At 37.7% G+C, this 22,312-nt stretch overlaps 1 protein-coding gene across 1 annotated transcript; it reads right to left on the reverse strand.

Moving 5' to 3' along the window:
- Positions 1-3: 3 nt before the first annotated feature.
- On the reverse strand, positions 4-19,446 carry Polr2A (RNA polymerase II subunit RpII215). The gene is made up of 15 exons (XM_019040831.2): positions 19,286-19,446; positions 17,866-17,998; positions 16,151-16,287; positions 15,210-15,368; positions 13,841-14,134; positions 11,232-13,195; positions 10,456-10,706; positions 9,546-9,751; positions 8,555-8,818; positions 6,062-6,224; positions 5,128-5,357; positions 4,441-4,644; positions 3,755-3,939; positions 2,583-2,890; positions 4-1,672 (listed from the first exon to the last, which is right to left on the reverse strand). The coding sequence occupies exons 1-15, from the start codon at positions 19,361-19,363 to the stop codon at positions 567-569; spliced, it is 5,682 nt and encodes a 1,893-aa protein (XP_018896376.1). The 5' UTR covers positions 19,364-19,446; the 3' UTR covers positions 4-566.
- Positions 19,447-22,312: the final 2,866 nt, after the last annotated feature.

Below are 22,312 nucleotides of genomic sequence, written 5' to 3' on the forward strand. Positions count from 1 at the left end.
CTAACAATCTGAATTTGTTAGTTGTAAGATGTTAAAATTTAAGAATTGTTTCATACAACATTTAAATATGAATTTGTGAAAATAAAGTGTTTTTAAGTCAATAAATGAACGAATTTTTGCTCATATTTGCTATAGAACCTCGAAACGGACTGCACCGTCCACAACAGAATTTTTTTGAGAAATAATTTATTATGAAGTCATCATTGACTATGAGTCCCTTTCAAATATTTAACTACATTTCACTTAACTGTAGCTAAATCTATACCTTGACTATTTTAACTTGCGATATTTTAAAGTTCTAATCAAGAAATTGAGGATAAGAATATTATCTGGGTATAGACTAAGCCATTTACAATGGCTAAAGTAACAATGGACACTTCCAATTACTGGTTAAGAACAGAACCATGGCGCATTCGTCACACATGGACAAGTCCTAATAAATGCTTCAGTCGATTTCATCACTTAAAATTTCAATCCACAAGACCCCTGGCATAAAATTTATGCTCAACAGAGGAACATTTGTACAGAAAAATATACACTTATATTTACACACCTTCACGGGTAGATTAATTTGGTGACGTGGGTGAATACGTTGGTGAAGTAGGAGAATAGCCAGGAACACTAGGTGAATAAGTTGGTGAAGTAGGTGAGTAATTGGGACTTGTGGGTGTGTATGTTGGTGACGTTGGGGAATATTTTGAGCTTGACGGTGAGTACTGCGGACTCGTTGGTGAATAAGTGGGAGACGTGGGCGAGTATTTCGGTGACGAGGGAGAATAATGTGAGGCACCTCCCGGAGAATGCTGAGGCGAGCTCGGTGAGTAGGAAGGCGAAGTTGGTGAGTATGACGGAGACGTTGGCGAATATGTTGGACTTGTGGGTGAATATTGTGGCGACACCGGAGTGTACTGAGGACTGGAGACGAAACTGGGCGATGCGGGGGAGTACGAAGGAGACGTTGGCGAGTACTTGGGGGATGTTGGGGAGTAAGATGGGGATGCTGGTGACGATGGTGAATACTGAGGTGAAGACAATGAATACGACGGAGAGGAAGGAGAATACGATGGAGAAGTGGGTGTGTAACTGGGAGAAGTTGGTGAATAAGAAGGTGAGGTTGGCGAATAGCTCGGTGACGTCGGTGAATAACTCGGAGAAGTGGGAGAATACGATGGTGATGTCGGCGAGTAGCTTGGAGAAGTTGGTGAATAGGATGGAGAGGTTGGGGAATAGGATGGAGAGGTTGGTGAGTAACTAGGTGACGTTGGAGAATAACTAGGTGACGTTGGGGAATAAGATGGTGAAGCGGAGTAAGATGGCGATGTCGGCGAGTAGCTCGGGGATGTTGGTGAATAACTTGGAGATGTTGGGGAATAACTAGGCGACGTAGGAGAATAGTTGGGTGAAGTTGGAGAGTAGGAAGGAGATGTGGGCGAGTAGTTGGGACTCGTTGGTGTCATACTTGGTGAAGTAGGAGCGTACGCTGGGCTAGAAGGTGAGTAGCTCTGTGACATTCCACTTGCAGGGCTGGGAATGAACGGACTCATCGCTGGACCAGGAGAGCCAGGACTACCAGGGGTTGGACTCCATGCGTAACCGGGCGACATTCCACTGGCATCGCTTGAACCACTGGGTGAGAAGTTGGGACCGCCAGGAGTCATACCACTGCCAACGGCTGAAACAAAAAAAAAATATTGTTGTTTAAATCCATGTCTGCTCAATCTAAATTACTTTCTTTCTTTATTTTCTGGGAATTTTAATTTCACTAATAACTTGGGGGAAAAGTTCCAAGAGTGAGAATATTTTAATTCCTTCTTCAGATTTTTGGAGTGTGTTTTCATATATTTTACACGATTTTTCCAATAAATTGGTTCCTGTGCTCTCACAGTAGGGTCTGACCAAGACAATCTCTAATGGTTAAACAAGATATGATATTACACCAGTACAATGCTTCTCTCTGCCATTAAATAATAATTTAAAAAGCATTAATGATTGTAGGAACAATTCTCATTTAATTTGTCTTCTGGCTTGAGTAATTCCATGGAATAAAATTTTTTGACCTCGGTCAAGAATGAAAATTGGTCAACTACCTGCAGCTAATTTCACTACCCTAAAAATATAATGAAAAGCATTTTATAGAAGTTAAAAATAATATATTGACACTCAGAGATGCAAAATGAAATTTCAGAGACGTTGATTTTGATGGAAAGTGAAATGTCTATTACCACGAAATTTCAACAATTTTTCAGGGGGGCTGCTTATGCAACAACCACTGCTTACTCAAGAATTCGTTGAGACAGTTCATCATTATTCTCACGATTTTTTGTTTCTCCCCCTTTCAAATGATGATTTGGCCGTTTCTATTCATTTCGTTGCAGACTGAGTCCATTGCAGAACATTTCATGAAATTTAATTATGAAACTTCATTTCGTAATGTTTCATGAAATTTGTCATCCCTGCACACTCTGCACGAGTAGGTGCTAGACCTCTACCCGCAAACTCCCCCATAAAAAAATAAGATAAAAACACTAGACCTCTACCTGCAAACTCCCCCATAAAAAAATAAGATAAAAACACTATCTTACCTGGTGACCATACACTGCCGTAGCCAGGTGTTGCGCCAACGTTCCATGGGGTCATCTGAGGACTCATTGACGGCGTGGCCATTGATCCAAAGAACATGCCTGCTCCTGACATCATGCCAGCACCAATGTTCATTGGAATCTCAATACCAGCCTTACACTTCTCAGCATCGAGGAGCAAATCGAAACATCCTGTTCCCATTCTTGGAAGCTGGCCCATGATGATGTTCTCGGACACACCTCTCATGGGGTCTACTTCGGCGTGAGATGCAGCGTCCATCAAGACATCAACTGTTTCTTCAAAAGAACACCTGTGCAAAAATTAAAAGGAATTAAAAACTGAGCACCCTTCACTGTAAAGTATTTTATGAAATATTCAGTAACACCCTTCTTTTTTTTCAGATAATGGCAAATCCGTGTATATCAAATTATAATTTCAAATTAAGGCTCATGAAACTGCAAATTTCTCTTCCTTTTTTTCATGAATTTGAGAGTTGAAGACGGTAACATTGTTTGCTTGGAAAATACAAGGCAATTTGCTAAAATGGTACTATCAAGCATCCTGGTAAACACTGTTTTTTGTAATCTCATATTTCTAGAGTGAAGATACAAGCAGAGCTAAATATCACTTTCCCTGTAAAATGAAGGTAGCTACGTTATAGCGATTATATGCAAAAATAATGAATCTGAGAGTTTGGTGACAGTAAAATGATCATCTATGGCCCAAAATTGTTCTGAAATATCATTAACATACATACATATGAGTCGCTTTACAGCACTCCCTCGCACTCCTAACCTCCACTGCTCTCTTTCAAACCACAAATCTTGGGGCATTGAGCACCTTAACATTTCCGCTTCAATCCCCTCCCTCGAACCTTTCATTGGGCGCCCTCTGCGCCTTCTCCCAGGAGGAACCCAATCAAGGACCTTCTTCGGCAACCTGTCCCCTACTATTCTCTGGACATGACCATACCAAATAAGTTGTTTTGTCATAATGTCATGCACGATGGAAAATTCACACATGAAAATGATGAAAATTTCACACATGACAGGAAATTCTAAAACTGTATTTTTCCTGATAAAATTAATATTAAAATAATAAATTTCCCTGTAAAATAGCTTCAATTGAATTATTAACATAGGATGACATTTCAACAAGGCAGGGGTTAAATTACCTCATAAGAGCTCCAGTATCTTGTCTGTTAATACCGTGACGAGTGATGGCCATCAAGTGACCTTTGGCTGTCATTACATCACACAACAAGGCAAGATGACGATAGTTCACGTAAAGACCATAGAACTGCAGGACAGTGTTCATTTCCTTTTCTACAGACTTTCGCACAGCCTCGATACCAAGTACCTGATGAAAAATGCACAAAATTAGTGAGGTCAAGACTACTAATAGGGAAAACTTAGAGAAAACTCTCAAAAATATGTGTAGATCCTTGAGAAGAACATCAAATGCTCATTTGAACTTGTTTTGATTGGCGCAAATCACCATCCTTATCACTTCAGAGCTGAATGCATATGATTGATTTTTTCGTTACAGCCCTCCTTCAGAGACTAACACAGCGTTATAAATCAGTAATGACATTTTCAGCCACTACGGTTCTATGCTTTCTTAAAGAACTACTGATAATTGAGATCAAGAACTTAAAATGGAAAGTTCTCATGCACTGTATAATATGAAAAAGTGCTCTAACTTTGCTGACCCACATGAGCAGCAAAAACTGTAGTTTTTCTAGTCTAAGATCAATTTTGCAATGATGCATCGGCTTCAAACAGGTTAAACCAATTGAACATAAAATGTTCGTAAAAGATAAATAAAGTATAGATATGATTCGGGAAAATGATATCTTACAGCGAAGATTTCACAGATGTCGTTTGAGAAAGTTCGGACAGGATCAACATCACGCTCACTGAGGACTTTCATGAGACTGGTACCGTCAGTTTCCAACAACCAATCTGCAATGGCTTTGAATTCTCCTGTTTCCGTAACAACAATTCTTTTCTTTGAGTCTGTTTGCGGCAAGTGCATGTACACTTTACTGATTGCTTCGATACCCTGAAAGAAATCATGTCAGGAAAATGTTATTAAAAGGATACGTTTCTAATTAATTCAAATTTTGAGAAGAATCATGTTTTTTGAAACTGAGACAAGTTAAAATAAATCAGAAATAAAATGCTATCCTACTTCAAAACTTTCAAAACTTTATCTGATAAATTATTAAGAATATTCTGCACTTTTTTTTCACATTGGAACAAAATAAAAAAACTCAATACAGAGGATTTCCCGCGCTCTCTTATGGTTGCTCAGATAATTTTAGAATAAATTTAATTTCAGAAAATGAATAATTTAACTACCTGATTACTACATAAAAAGAGGAAATCCCTTTAATTTCTGTTCCAAGAGGTTAGTCAGGGAAATTATTAATTTAGGAGGAATTAGGTATTTATCACAGGTAAGTCAATGATTCTTTTAAGGAAAAAAAGTAAAAAAATAACAAATAATTAAGTAAGTAAATAGAACATAGCATAAAATATATACCTGAAGTGTCATGTCAGACAACATGTTTGCTTCTATGCACCGTAAGAACATATCATCCTCCATTTTGTCGACCGTGTCTTCTTCATCCTGAAGTTTGTTGTCATCACTGTTCATGATACGAATTCGCAGCACTAATTTCTCTGCGTTGTCATCATTGAAAATACAATTGAGATCATCACCAAAACCTGCGTTTATTTTTTCGGAAATTGCTTCCATCGTCAGTTTCTTATCTGTAAAACGGAAGAAATGCGTTGTCATTGAAATTAGAATAAATAACATCAACATTTCAACTTGGCAAGTGTCAGGTAACTCATATTTTTTTAACATCAAAATTTTCAAAAATAGAAAAACAAAATAATGAGTGTAAAAAAATATTTTTGGAAAAATTATGTTTACATTTGTGGAAACTCACTTCATCTGAAAATTTTATAAGCAATATAGCAGATGAGCCTGGGGCATAGTAAGCATGATTCTTAGTCACCATTTAAAATTGTTGAAAAGTTATAAAGATTAATCATAACATCAGTAATCTGCTAGATGCACTGTTGAAATAGAATTTATGGTTTCGCCAATTTTTCAGAATTTCAGGCATCACTTATAGCCAGTTCAAGTCTACTTTACAAAGGCATAGCTCACATCATTTAAGCACCCAAGTTTGAGGGAAAAGCACCAAGTTGTATTGAGGTTGGACTGAAGAAAAGAGGTTTGAAGTTTGATTCCTCCATTAAACTCAATGTTAGTGACTTAAGTTGGATGACTATTTTGACATTCAAGATAGTTTTTCTCTAAACTGAATTTTTAACAGGAGAAAATTTACTAGTTGAATTCAAAACCACTCACAGCTCACTTTTTTTTCAAATGCAACTTGGTGCTTTCCTACTTAACTTAGTCTACTCGATAGCTATAGGGAAAATTTGATGTAGGATTATCTTACCAGTCATTCTCTTTCGGTCCAGCTCAATACGCAACAACCAGGGAGAAATTCGAGTGGGGTCAAAGTCAGGCATTTCATAATAGACATTCACGAATTCTTGATCCTCACGGATGACAGTATTCTGAGGGTCTGGATCATAGTAGATCGCTGTGTTGGCAGTCACCTGCAGGGGAAAAAATTGAGTATCATAAGTGGGGTACACCAGAAGTAAACTACAGACAGAGAGATTTCTGCAGACCTATCGACATTGAACAAAATGAAGTATGGACCTGCAAAATCAAATTCCTTACCTACAATTCTTTCAAACAACATAAAAGAGTAGATATTATTCAGGATAGTCTGCAAAGAAGGAAACCTTAATTTTTCAAGAGCGATATATTGGTTACCTGGTCAATGAGTGAGTGATGCTTACTAAATTTTCTAGGGAAAATCTTTTTTAGAATCATAATCAGGGTGTCTACAAGATTTTCAGAATGAAATTCCCTGACAATTCCAGGTTTTCCATGACAAAAAATGACAAAATTCCCTGACTTTTTGGGTTTAGCCATACGATGAGCTGGTTAAAAAATATTAAAAAAAAAAACTATCCTTAGGAATGACCCCGTAAAGTCATATTCTGAATTACCATGGCGTTGGAAGGAGTTGAGTAATACTTTTGAAAGGAACGAGATCCTAAATACTCAAAATAAAGCTAATTCCAAAATGGTATACTCAGAGCAAAATTCAACTCCAAAATTTAATTTTTAAGCTCTACTACGCTCTCTTTGTGACATATCGCCCCGTATACTTTGGAAAATTCAAACTATAGTTTACCCTGGAGGTTTCATAAATATTGGCATATTACTTAGTGCCCTGAAAATACAAGTCTCTTTTTCTCAAAATATAAAACAAGGGTTGTAAATGTGCCTAACTCAGGCAGATTTTGCTATAATCAAGAGGAAATACGAGTCTCTTCTCGATTTTAGGTAAATTTGCTTGATTCGGGATTTTTTTTTTTGTTTTTATTTAAAAAACAAAAGTCAATTAATTCAATAGATTCCATTCCTTATATGAACCTATTGTTGGTATTGAATTTGTCTTAGACTCAACAACCAATAGTATTCTACAGGGTGGATGCACCAGTTGTGAACATGTTTATTTAAGAACCAGAAAAATTTCATGCAAAATGCAGTTGACATTAATTAAATATTTCTTTACTCAGTTAAAGAAAAACTAAAATTCCAGCACTTTCATTAAATTTCCTAACTTACTGAAAAAATTGATTAACCGTCATGAGCGGAACTAGGAATTTTTTGTGGGGGGGGGGGGGACACAGAAGGATATATGGCTTGGGCTAAGGGGGGTCTGGAGGGACTCCCCCACCTGCAGAGGGGGGTCCAGGGGGTCTCCCCCGGAAAATTTTTGAAAATTAGAACGTCTTGGGAGCAATTTAAAGCCATTCTCAATGAAAAATTAAATGGAATTAAATATTAAAGATGACAGAAATTTTGCTGACTTGTTTTAAATCTTACTGAGGGTTTTAATTGAATATATTTTAATTTAACTCTCGTGAAAACAATTATTGCGCTAAAATGCGCGAAAAACTACAACCGGATACAGTCAAACTGCATTCCATGTTCCTTACTCGGAGGAAGCTGCTCTCTTTGCAAGTAATTTTCATTTTTCTGACATCTTTGATCGATTACATTGGGATTAAACCCATATTTATTACATTCCATATGCCTTTTACCTCAAAGTTAATTATTAGCTTGGGTCCTTGACATTTTTGGAAGGGGCCGATCAGCATTGTGGGGGGGAGGGGGGCCCTATTTCCGCCCATGTTAACCATCTGCTCAAAACTGGGGCACTCACCTTAGAAAATCTAAATAAAAATGCAAAGTCACTCAAAACACACATTAGCGAACCTAGCGGCCGTGTTGCAAACTGGTTGAACAAAGCAGTTTACATTATCAGCCACGCGAGCGCGCTACTCGGCCAATTCGGCTATGACGAGCAAAAATAGCCGCGGAATGTTCGAATTGCGAAAATTCCCTGACTTTCACCAGTTTTCAATCGAATTCCCTGACTTTTCCTGGTTTTCCAGACAGTGATCAAATTCCCTGATTTTTCCCGGTTTTCCCGGTTTTCCAGACCTGCAGACACCCTGATAATTATTAATTTAAGAGCACAAATCTTCATCTTTCCCAATTAAAGGTTGTTAAAGGTCACATTTTGATCAAGGTAATAAAAAAGAACTCGCACCATGACACTGAATCCAAGTCTGCTAAATTGAAGAAAAAAATTTGATTATTTACAAGAGTATGACCGCGCAATTTGTGTTTAAAATTTTGTTGATTTTTGCATGCAGTCAGAAGAGAAGTCATGGAAGTTTTCAGTTGGAATACCCAACAGTTTTTGAGTAAAAATACAATTTGCAAACAGAAATTCCTCAAAGTTAAAAAAAAGTTATTTCCCTTCATCTGCGAGACAAGAATTTGTTTCAAATTGACTTACTTTTCTTAGCGTGGTGTGTTCAAGGCGACAGAGAACATTTTTGGCTTTTTCGGCATCACGGGCTGCAGCTCCAGTCAAGAAAACAGTCAAAGAGGGAGCCTTTGGTTTTTTACTGATGTTGATAATTTCCTTGAGCCTGGGTACACCAAGGGTTACGTTCTTCGAAGATACACCAGCAAAATGGAAAGTGTTCAGTGTCATCTGAGTGGCAGGCTCACCTAAACTTTGAGCGGCCAAAGCTCCAACCATTTCGCCAGGGGAACACTGAAATCAAAAACAAACAAAAATTTAACATCATTAATTCAAGTCAAATCCCACTATTTCTGTGCTTTTTAAAGATTTATTCTGATTTTATTAAAAAATGTGAGCAGTGTCAAAATGCTCTAATTTATAGAAATACAAAAAAAGGCATCAAACTGACTAACATTTTCGTTGATTCAAACAGAAAATGAAATGGCAGCAATTGCACTCATATTCAGACTTTTACAATTCATTAAAACTCTTTTAACAAAAGAGAATTTCCCTGACAATCAGCAGTTCATTTCAACTTTCCTTACCTAATAAAAAAACCTTTAAAACATATGCGTCCAAAAGAAACGAGACGAGAAAACTGACACTAATGGAAAAAAACAAGGCGATGAGCTTTAAGATGGATAACAAAGAAAAGAGAACCGAAAAATTAAAAAACTTAAACCCACTTGAATTTATTTTGTGAGTTTGAGTACATTACAATTCAGATTCTCTTTTCTTTCTTAACCTAAAAAAATTCAAATACTTACCTAAACAAAATCGAAAAACAATTTAGAATCCCTTGAAGAACGTAACTTCTATTTATTGTTACGACTTTGTAACACCGGTCAAGGCAAAATTAACGATGAATTTTAGAAAAATATGTTTTCACCAGTTTGTACCTAATAGTAACGTTTTGCAAAGTTCTAAGGAACTGCAGACTTGCAAAGACTTGCATAGATTAGGATATGACAGTACTAACCTGAGCTTGTTGGAATCTGTTTTCAATTTCTCCCACCAACCATTCGAAGGCCTCTGATGAAAGTCGGAATTTCTCTGACACTAACTTTGTACATAAGGTTGACCGAACTAAACACTGGAAGAGCAGGGTAGCGTTTTCATTGGCTTGCTTACTCAGCTGATCCTCTCCAGCCACTATGATACATTTCTCTAATAATTCTTTCACACCTGCAAACACACCAAACAATCAGTAAAATGAAATCGCTAAAGAGGGAAAAACAATTTAGATGAGAAACCAACCCTTGACAACAGGTTCTTGGAATTGTTTTCTCTTTGAGAAACAAATTATAGACCAAGAAATAAAGAATATCTTTCTTCAGTTGCGAAGGAAAATTCTTTTTTCATATTTCATTTACTTGCCATTATAATAGATCGTATCCAATACATCAAACGGGTGAGATTTTATCGATATCCATTGGTTCAAAACATAAAAATAGCCTCAAAAGTCAATTGAGTAATCTGATGGAACAGGTTTTATGTGATAGATTTTTGATTTGCATGAGTAGTAATTGGCCAAGAGTAGTGAAATTGCCCCGAAATTTTTCAGTGTCTCCTTCTCTGACAAATATCTTAGATTTTGGTTTGAGGTTATGTTCTATTGTTTTGAACTAAACGATGCATCGAACCACTATTGAATACGATCCATATTTTAAAGGATGTCTCCATTTCAGAAAACTGTTGATCAATTTACCATATTTTCAATTTTTATTTGTATTTCAATATTTTTATAATATGAATGAATGTCATTTCACTTAAATGAGAGTTCAAAGCGCTGTGGCAGTTCATCAAAGCACCGACTTAAACAGTGGTATTTAAATGATAAATCCTTAGGAAAAAAATCTTGTTCAAATACATGGTACTAAAATTTTTACCTTGAATAACTTTCAAAGGACTGAGATCTGTAGGTGCACGTTGGTTGATGTGGAAAATTTTCTGTACATTCCAAATCATACGTTTCAAGTTGCAAGGGAGTACAACTTTCGTTTCTCCAGAGGGGAAGATTTGTCGCAGAGCTTCACGATCTCGGCTCAGCTGTTCCCATTCTTTTTCTAATTCAGAGATGACTTCACCGCTGCCCATGAGTTCTTTCAAGATGTCTTCATTAAAGATTCTTCGCAAGTGCCTGAAAATCAAATACTCGATTAATACACATTTAAATAAGTAATTTTTACGGTTTCACAAATTTATCGACATGATAAAAATGGGACTAGAGAATGGACCCTGAAAATTCCCAGTGGTATGCTTAACACCATTCTCATTTTAAAGCAGTTTCCTGGATGAATGCACTGATCATTGTAATGCCTTTTTATGGGCAAAATCTTCATTAACGTAGCTAATTGATTTGTTCCTTCTTTTAAATTTTTAAATTTTTCTCAAAAATTGAAAATGAGAAGTACAAACCGTGGCTCTTCACCTGACTTAAAGCCCAAAAACTACATGTGAATAAGGTAAACCTGAGATATATACATCTAAACACCTTAAAATTTCAACCATGATTAATAAAAAAATTGAACCTAAGAAGATGGTTGACAGCAGAAAATAAGAGCCTGAGATTGATTGAAAAATAAGGTATTAATTTTTCTGAGAGAAGCTTTTTGTGCTTGAAAAATGATCAGACAGTTCAAAATGAACTGAATTCCTTTCTCACCTTTCATTAGATGGGTCGAATTTGAAGCCATCCTCGAACGCTTTGTGTGACAAGTCAACTGTTGCTATCTTCTGAAACTCGACTGCTTCTCCGCAAAGTCCATCTTCTCCATAACGTAACTGAATCAACTGTCCAACTGAATTACGGACTGTTCCGTCATAATTTACCATGACAGACTCCATAGCCTTGATCAGACGACGCTGGATGTAACCAGTCTCAGCAGTTTTGACAGCAGTATCAATAAGACCTTCACGACCTCCCATAGCGTGGAAGTAGAACTCAGATGGGGTCAGACCAGCAAGATATGAGTTTTCGACGAACCCTCTAGACTCAGGACCATAATCGTCTTTGATGAAGTGAGGCAGCGTTCTTTTACGGAAACCGAAAGGAATACGTTTACCTTCAACGTTCTGTTGACCTACACAAGCAATAACCTGGGAAATGTTAATATTTGATCCTTTGGAACCTGAGACGACCATAGCTTTGAGATTGTTGTACTCAGTCAATGATTTCTTGGCAGAACCTCCAGTTTTGTCACGAGCATCGTTCAAAATCCTGTTTACTTGATTTTCGAATGTCTGCCTCAAAGTGTTACCGGGTGTCGGCTCGAGATCCATGTTGTGGGCTTTTTGAATGACTTCTATCACATCAGCTTTGGCTTTCTTGATGGCTCTCTGGATTTCAACGTAAGTTTGAGGATCAGCAATTGTGTCTCCGATACCAATGGAGTGACCTTCCAGCAGCAACCAGTTGTTGATGACAGTCTGAATGTTACCATAGAACCGACCGCAAACTTCGTGACCCAGTTCCAACATACAAATGTGGAGCAATGAACCGGCGGATGTACCGAGTGTTTTCTTGCACAGGATACCCATGACTAATTCACCGTGTTCTACAACTACTTTCGTGTCTCCAGGTGAGATCCATTTATAAGGTCCGTTATCTTCATCATCAGGATGTGTTGAGTGAGTTCGAATCATATTTACGTTACCAGGAATGATCAGTGAGAATACCTGCTTTCCCGTCCAAAGAGGCCTAGGCTTCAGAATGCAAGGTTGGGGCATTTTTCCGTCCCAAATTGGTAAATGCATAAGGATATTCATCATTTGATCTTTGTCTAGGAACACATCACGTTTTGTCATTTTCCTAACAGCAGTGAGCGTGTCCTGCACAATACCCATGACAGGTTTGTTGGCCTGCGGTGTGATAATTTGTCGCGGGGTGACGTGGAGGTTTTCCACCTCTGCCCTCGTTTCCATAGATTGAGGTACATGCAGGTTCATTTCATCACCATCGAAATCAGCGTTGTATGGTGAAGTACAACTCAAGTTCATACGGAAAGTAGACCACGGTAGTACTTTGACACGGTGACCCATCATACTCATTTTGTGGAGAGTGGGCTGCCGGTTGAAAATAACGAGATCACCGTCGCGGATATGCCTTTCGACTTTGTAACCGCACTGTAAATGCAAATCTGATGATTTTGGGTGGAACCGCAAATCGATACGCTCACCATTGTCTCGCACAATATATTTGGCTCCAGGGTACTGGGAATTTCCTCTGTGGACTAACTCTTTCATTTTATCAAAATTGAAAGGTGTGACTATTTCGGGGAATGTAAGATTTTGAGCTATAGACCTAGGAACACCGACTTGATCGATACGCAAATTGGGATCTGGTGTGATGACAGTTCTTGCAGAGAAATCCACACGCTTTCCCATCAAGTTTCCTCGAATCCGACCTTCCTTTCCTTTCAGACGTGACTTAATGGCTTTGAGTGGTTTTCCTGACTTCTGCATGGCTCTTGGGAGACCAGGCATGTCGTTATCTACTAGAGTTGCCACATGGAACTGGAGCATTTTTATATTTTCACTGATGACATGAGCTGAGGCTCCAGCTTTTTCGTTTCGAATAAGCTCATTATTGCATTTGATGATGTCTGACAGCTTGTGCGTCAAATCATCCTGAAAAAAAAATAATATAAATTAGAAGTTTGTTATGTTTTGAGACAAGTCTTCTCCGAGGCAAACCATGGGGGGGTACAGGTTTCTCACATTAAATCATCGAAAAGGTTCTATTGAGTTGTTATTTTTTATGATTTCTCATTTTATGACCTTAGATCTCGAAATTGTTTTTCACAGAAAATTTACTGTACCCAACAGCTATACAATCACATGGTATTATTTTTTACTACTTGAAATTATTTAAAATACTGAAATTTTGGTCTTCTACCATGGAACTAGCCTTGGGCTTTCAGTTTTCACTCTTAATCATAAGATTTATTTAAGAATTTTGTGCGTTTTGCGTCTCTGGACTTCATACTACAAAAAAAAGGAAGATAAGGATAGTTAAAAATCGACTTGCATCTGCACATGTTGCAGATTGAAAAATACATTGAGACTATCTAAATTGGGATTAACTTGTTCATAAGACAGTACTAATACTGTCTTATGAACAAGTTAATTTAAGTAGCAATTAACAATAATTACTACTGTAATACTTAAAGCAGTTTAAAGCAAACATGCCAGGAAGAACTAGCATGGCAGTCAAATTAATTTGACTATCGTTTGGTTGTTTTAACTACAAAATATAATTTTGCTTAAAATTACCTGATTTCTGGCTGAGCCATGCATAACAACAGCTGGTCTAACTGACAAAGGAGGCACAGGGAGACTTGTGACGATCATCCAATCTGGACGAGCATAGCGAGGATCCATACCCAAAATTAGACACTCTTCATCGATGATGTGTTTCAAAATCTCCCACACTCGTTCGGCAGTTAATGGGATCTTCTTTTCTTGTGAATCTTCATTCACATGTTTCCACTCAGCAGTCAAATCTAGCCCTGCTCGTCGGATATTTGGCTGGTAGCGACCACAACCACCGTGACCTTGTTTCTTTGGCTGTAAATTCCAAAAAAGAACAACTCTGATTAAACTTGAAGATAAAAGAGGTGCTCCTTGTGACATACAGAATACTTGAAAACTGTTTATAATTGGAGAAATGTTATTTTTTTGTTTATTCGGATATTTTCTTTTGATAATCTGATATTTTTCGATTTTTACTGCTGTTATCATTCACTTAAACAGTGAATCGTTCTCCATTAAAAACTTTGTTAAGTAAATATATTTGCAAAACAGTATTTTGTATCTATCAAAGTTAAACTTAGAGCTGGCATCTTGAAGGATTGATTATTTTGAATCTACGAGCAGAAAATCCAAATTCAAAATGTTTTCTATCCTCATGAATTGAGTTTAAGTCAAATGTTTTCAAATTGTTTGTGCAAATAAAGAATAATTTGTTTGTTTTTCATAGCATATCGACGGTGAAAGTCGGCAATCACATAACTCGTTTGCGGTGTCTGAAAATCTCCGCCTCTACGTCATTTCTTTAAAGGAGAACAAATTTATATTATTTCTTGAAGTTTTTGCAGAATTTTCTTCGCATTGAGAAGAAAAATCATGACAGTTTTAAAGAATTACCGTTGAGTAGTTTTCCATTTAAAAAATAAAGTATGACAGGAAGTCTGCGACGTCGCAAACCGAGTTGTGATTGCCGACTTTCACCATCGATATGCTCTTGAGAAAAGGACTGTCAAGGTGTCTACTAAAATAGGCTGGCCAAAAATCAGTACTTTAACAGTACTTTTTCAGTACATTTCTGAGAAATTCAGTACAGAAGAATTTCGTTCTTTTTCAGTACCTCCAATTGACAAAATTCGGCAAATTTCAAAAATATGAATTTCCTGCTCAAATTGTGACGAAAATGACCAAAAAAATGAAAAAATTCCAAACCTCCTTGTAGAATTTCGCACTTTTTCAGTGCTTCCAGACTGCCCTTAAAAAATCAGTGCTATTTCAATACTTTCCGGAAATTCCGGACTTGTAGACACCCTATTCTGATTGGGGCTACTATGTGCCAATTAAATGTTTCCTCATTTTTATCTCAACCTCAATACGAGTGAAAAAGGTATCTTACCTGCTCTCTTGATGGATCGTCAGGATTTTCTTTTGCTATATCAATTTCATCACCACCTTCACAGATATTTTTGCCTTTACACAGGTCATAAATGAAAGCTAACCTTTTACGAGGCTGACCTTTGGATTTCATTACAATTTCTTTAACTTTTGGATGACTCTGAAAAAGAAAAAGAAAAAAAAGATGTAAATAAGAGATTACAACAAATATCCTCCAGTCAATAATGAAGAGAGTGGGTGGAAAAATCCACTGGCACTTATGTTCAGCATGGGAGACGGAATACTTCATACCAACGAGGACTAAAAAGCATCAAATGCTCTTTGGAGGCGGCTTTGCAGAAAAACTGTATTTACAGCTTGTACTTGAATCTTAGTAGTAGTGAATTTTCCTAAATTAGGGATTTGATTAACTTCGCTTCATAATTAAAATTATTCTAGTATCATACTTCCGAGCAAACTAAGAGGATGGTTTTTTCTAACAATTTTTCTTAAAAAAGGAAACTAACATGGAACATTATGCAGAGCCACTGGGAGTTCTATTTTGGCAGTTTCAAAATTAATATCTGCTGAGAAATTGAAATATTTCTAACTCTACAGAAAGATTCAACTACTAACATTCGCAGGGAACATTGCTAGAGTTTCCTTTGTAATTGGCTAACTTGAGTAGCTGTTAAAGTTGACCAATATCAAGGGTGTAATCTACAACCACCTCAGAAGTTGAATCCAGCCATTTCCCTTTTATATGTGGAGCGCTTTGGACTGAACGAAAAAAGTGGGAAGAAAAAGAAATCAAAATTTACAGCAATACCCTCTGATCCACATTGACATAAAACAAAGCATCATTTTCGTAGGATGTTAGTGAAGGCATAAAAAAGCTGAGTTTAAACTAAATAATAATAGGTGTTGCTAAGATTTAAAATGGTATTTCGCATTAATACTTACAGGACTAACAAGAAGTTTAGAGCAATAGAAACAAACGCATCGAAGGACTTTGATAGTTTTGGTGATAAATCCTACATGTAGCACAGGTTTTGCTAGGTCGATGTGACCAAAGTGACCTGGACATTCTGACATGTTACCTGAAACACACAAGGAAAAAATCTTAGAGTCAATGTAAACTTACATCTTTCTACATTGTTGACAATGAATAGCAGAAAAATAATGATACCTTAAGTGGAACTACCAACTGGATTGAATTTTGCAAAGAGGAAACAAAAGCATTAGAACGTTGCTACTTACATTCCTTGCAATAAGATATCTAGGTAAAACCTTGCAAAAAATTAAATTTACCAAGGTAATTTTCGAATTGAATTCATATTTTATGGGGAGTAAAGATAAAACTTGTTTAGATGATCAGTTTATATTTGCAAGGTAAAAAAAGTTGCACAATCTTAGCGACATTGGAATGCTTGTGGCTCTTTTATGCGAAATGCAGTCCAATTCATAATGATTAAATCAATACACGCCTACAAATTATAGCATTAGTTTCAGCGATTTCCTGAAAATTGGAACAATGTCTAGAACTTGACACTCTACTGTGCCAGGATTGCTAAATATTTTCATCTGTCCTGTTGCGATCAAATGAGTCAGTTAAGCTCGGGAGGGATTTGCCTTCAAATAGTCAAATCTACCAGTTTTTGGTACGAAAAGAACGATGCGCACGTTAACATTTCACCAAAAATTGTCTCCGCAGAGATATAACCCTTCCTTTTTAGGGGTCCTCGAAAACATGTTTGAACTGATCGCTATGAATCTTCGAATCTACACGCCATTGACGGGAAGATGGTGGCGAAGAAGCCAACTTGCTTACTACTGCCACGCTGCCGTTGTTGACATCACGATTTCTCCTTGGAGGTTAAGTAAGTTCTATGTGAATGTTTCATATCCTACATGAATCTGTATCGCATTCTGATTGAAAAGCTTAGAGAATTAAGAACAATGGGTAGGAATCTCAAACAAAGTAACCTATATAACCTCCAATTGACCAACAAAAACACACCGCCAATGCGACGCCGCCATGTATTCTTCTACAATGCATTCCGCCGCCATATTGATAGTGACTTGTACATTCGAAACCTACGAGCGCGCAGTTCAAATGCCGTTTTAGGCCACCCTAATTTTAGGCACTTTCAATAAACTTTTCTCCCATTAGCAGTCATCAAAAAAAATTAGGAAAAGAACTGAAAGCTTCGGTCACTTACTACTTTCGAGTGACAAAATAAAAAAATGATTTAACTGACTCATTGTAAACATACATTGCAAATTAAGGAGGCTTAGATAGTTTCTTTTCTTTCTTTTCATTTATATGGTCTGTAGTTTCATATTCTCTTTATCAAGGCACATATTGAACTTCTAGCTAAAATATAGTGCACTGTAGAAAATAACAGAGGTCTACTCAAAAAATACAGAGGCCTATAGCGCACCTCTATTGTGCGCCTAGGATATATCTCAGCTGACAAGGTAATTCGCACTGTCTGTCAGCATTGTGACGCTTGTGATGTCATCAATCGGAAAAGCAAAGAAACGTGACCAAAACAATTGCATAGCAACGCCAATAGATGCTGCGAATTAACTCGTCAAATGAGATATGTCGTGCGTGCGCGCTGACCAGGATACTCATCAAATGAGGCGAATGGGTTGAGTTGAAAGATTCTTACCGGCACAAGTTTGACACCTGGACATTCGATCTACGACACCTTGTCGCGGATCCATCAGCCCGCCCAGTTTTGGTCTTCCACCCTCCATGGTTTCGGGGTACTGGATGCCCCCTTCTGTGACAGACATACGCCGCTAAAAACAAACAAAGAGAGATGCGCTGTTAGTATTGTTATATGTGTGACATGTCAATTCGAAAGGTGGTGATAAAACTGCTTGATCATGCAATCCATGTGTTGAATACTAGAGGGACCCGTTTCAGAAACGATTTCTCAAGAGAGAACAATTCTTACTGTAAGCCTGTGAAATACACAAACCGTAAATCAGCCGACTTAGACTTGAACAGCAGGGACTATTCAAAATTTGGTGTAGCAATCTGAACAGACTGAAAAAATTTTAGACGCGGACAACAGCTGTCACAACACAGGGTGAAAGTTAGGACCTTGATCAGTTACATTAAGACTAATGTTAAACTCTGTGTCAAAGCTTCTAGGGAGCTGGAGAGTTCTATTGCAGCTGAAAAACCAGTTTGCACATAACCACTCGGGAAACTTCAAAATTTTGAGTTCCACTAAACAAGGTGGTTCCCCCTCTCCCAGCAGACTATGTTCCTCCATCATACAATGTGATGACAAGGAAATTATCAGTGCATTTGCATGGAGAAGATACATTCGGGAAATGCGCTAACATCTATGGCATTCTTTGGACAAATATCATAAGTGAAATCAGCCGTAAAACCAGCAACCTAGGTCCTATCTACCTACAGCGTCCCATCTTGCACAAGATTGCACTTCTTGAAAAACTGGTGTATCAGTGCTCAACCCTGATTTTAAAACTGGCTATGGCTCTCATGGAGATTAGTTCATACGACACTCCCGACAGAGGATAAGAGTAAAATGTAAACGACAATCGCAGCAACATGCTCATTCAGATGAACACTCTACACAAATATTGACCTACTTCAATATAGTACAAGCATCAATGGGCCGGTGCCTTTTAAACGATTTAAGCATAACATGTATCGGGAAAAATGAGAGCAAAGCCATTTTTAGGAAAATGACCGAAAAAAACTGTGAGTGATGGCATTTAAAATGGTTGCTTGACAGACCAAGGCTGGTAGGCTCTGTGATACAGCATTCAAAGCACCATTGAGATACCTACCTGGGACACATTTAGAACTGCTAATTGTAATCAGTAACTGCGCCATAAGTAAGAGACCCATGAATTGCATTCCAAACCCTTTCTTATCGATTAAAAACACCAAAAACGTCGAACCCTCTCAAGTAGAAGCCAAGAAGAGAGTGGAGTGACCTAGACATTCGGTTGCATGCAAATTGTGTAATCGTCTCTGGCTTGGGAGGTTGATACTAAGTAAAATTAAAATGCACAAACGATAAGGGGTTGAAATATGGTAAAACTTACGATTTCATCTGGCGATAAGATCCCAAATTGCACTCTTTTAACGCTCCGTAACGGAGCTTTAGAATCTGAGGTCGCCATTTTTCCGGGACTGACGGAAGTTGCCCGCACAACCACAGCGACACTCGGCGGTTGTCCATGCCGATGCGTCAACAGGCAAAACTCTAGTGACGAAGTTGCGAATTAAAAAAAGTTCCTTCCACTTCGTTCCTTTGTCGATTCCTCTCACTTATCATCTGCGGAAGCGGAGGAATATTTGGAATGGTGAACCAGAATCCAGCCCGCGAAATTTGAATTGACGCTTCCATCCCAACGGAGTGATAGGAGGGAGGGGGGAAACCTTTAGCTTACGATGATTGGAGGAAGCGCTGGAAAAACGTAATTTTTTTCCAGTGCCTCCATTCGAAGAAGAGAAAAGAATATGATCCTAATTAATTATACTGACTCGATTATCTTATTTCATTTGTTATTTCTATTTTTATATGATATTTATTCGGTTACTTTTCTGTTTTCATTAAATAATAGTAAAACATATCTTTCTAATTTGATTGTTTTACTTGCTTTTATTTATTTTATCACCTGATTTTGTTCCTTCTATATTTTCACTAGATTTTCAATCTTTTTTTAAAAAGTCATTCAATTCATTTAAAATAGTTGCGTCTTTCTTATTTTCATTTTAAAGAAAAAAAATTACCTACATTCTTTTCAAAAATCATGTTCATTTTCGAGTTTCTCGTCAATTTGCATGGACTAGTCCATGTAAATTGAGTATAAACACTATGCGATCAGCTTTGCCTTGAAGAAGTTGATCAGGGTGAAAACGCAAAATCTTTGTGCAAAGGTATCAATGGTGTACACCCAAACCACGTATCTAGATTGCCATTTTTTCGAATCTCCACTCCTATTTCATTTTCAAAGGAGAAAAAGTCAGTTGGTTTGAGAGCTTCACCATCGATATGTTATTTTTAATGAGTTCGGAAAGTCACAAAATAAATCATTCAAATTGTATTTAACGTTTGACAAATTATTAATTTCTTATCAATTGGAAAAATAATGACGTATACCGACGATGAAACTACCAGACCACGTATCTCGGTTTGCGACGCTAGCTGTAGACTTCCTTTCATACTGTATTTTTAAATGGAAAACTACTTATCGTCTTCCTTGAAAATTCCCCTGATTTTCATTCTCAGTGTGAGAAAAACTCCGTGAAAACTTCACGGAATGATGTTTATTTGTTCTCTTTCAAAAAAATGAAATAGGAGTGGTGATTTTTAAACACCTCAAAGGAGATACGTGGTCTGGTATACTGCCGTGCTAAGGAAGAACGCCTTATGAACCTTCAGGCGTTGCCAAATTTCGTTTGATAAAACATGAATTTCCTGGTAAACTTATGAATGATATCATTCCAATTTTCCAGATAATTCTGTTCCCAATTTCACCTAAAGTTCCTGAAAATTTCAAAGAAAAATATTCATATCTTTACTAAAAAATATACATTTTATCGGAGGAAATTTGGCAACTCTCGAATGATCCTACGGCGTTCTTTTTTGACACGGCAGTATAGTTTCACCCTCGATATGTTTTAAAAAGGTAAAAAAAAAACCGCAAGAGCGACTTAGTGACTAATAAAAATAAGAAATTCAATGTGGTCCTGATTCCAGCCGTATTTATTCTTGCTTTAGGATATTTATGTTTATCTTGCAATGACCAAATTTCATTGTATCGAATTCTGCGAAAAATTCGAAAATTTTTATAGACTTTTTTCTTCGTTTCCACAAAGAAGGAAACAAAATGCAAAGATTCGAGAGCATATTTCGAATCGGCAGTTGCAGCTGTGCTTGTCGACGGAGATGCTATTGTGTCTCAGCTTCAGCTCACAGTCAGCTGCCGCGACGGACACGCTACTTGCGCAACCGCAACCATCTACAACCACACGCAAGACCTCGTAGATATACGTATTGATCATCGCTGAAAGTTCTCAGAATTTCTCGGGATTCCGAATACCTATATGTATTTTTGTCCGAATTACATGGCTCTAAAAATTTGCAAGTTCAATTTCCATAACTTTCAGTCATTGGTTGTCAATAGGCTTTATAGGAGAGCTCGTTGCCTTGAAATTTCACGGAAAAAAAAGACCTGTCATTTTAACAGTCGCATTGAATGTTAAATTTGTTTGACGTTTTTCTGTTCTTTTAGTTGTCGTGACTGTTAATTGAACATTTTAAGTATGTTGAAACAAAAGTGTACAAATCTGTCAGCTCAACATCTTATTGATGCTTTTGAAATAACATTCTGTATGTTATTCCATCATCACACGACTGCTGAGTTAACGTCAGTGCGGTTCATTAAATCAACGGTTCCTGAAGCTCTTGGAATGACTGTCATTGACTTTTGATTTTACAGTACACACGTCATTTTGACATTCGTTTAGATTTTAAATTTACACTCGTGCTAGGTGTTGGTCTAATGTTTTGAAGGCCGTTAAATTCGCAGAAATAATCTGCTAAAGCAACAGCGAGGGTGTCGAAATAACAGCCTCTCATTTAACAGCGAGTTGACGGTAAAAATGCTGACCGTTGCACGGAGCATCCCATCCCAGCCAGTCCCGCGCGGTCGGCGCAGCGCGCATGCGCAGTTGTATACAGTTGTCGATCGCCCCGCTGCGAGCGGTGACGCAGAAAACCTCTCCTACCCTACCCGCCACTGTCCACCCTCCTTCTCGAGGGTTGCGCGCCGACCTAACAAAGGGCCCGGTCAGGGAAATTCTCAGAACTCCAACCGCCCGGGCCTGGCGTTCGGCTGTTTCTTCCTTCGACATTGTTCGCGCATTCCAGTCTGTTCGTTGAGGCGGCCATGTCACTGTTTAAAGGGATTGCGTTTGCTCAACAGTCAGTGGTTTTGAGTCAGAGAGAAGTCTTGCGCTTGCGTTTCGAAATCGTGCTCAAATTGTGTTTGCGAGTGAATTTTGGCGAAGAAAGTGATTAGTTTTGATACTCAGTGCGCGATCTGCAAAATTAGTAGCTCCAT

The sequence above is a fragment of the Bemisia tabaci genome, chromosome 6 (genome assembly GCF_918797505.1).
Source record: "Bemisia tabaci chromosome 6, PGI_BMITA_v3".
Taxonomy (NCBI): Eukaryota; Metazoa; Arthropoda; class Insecta; order Hemiptera; family Aleyrodidae; genus Bemisia; species Bemisia tabaci.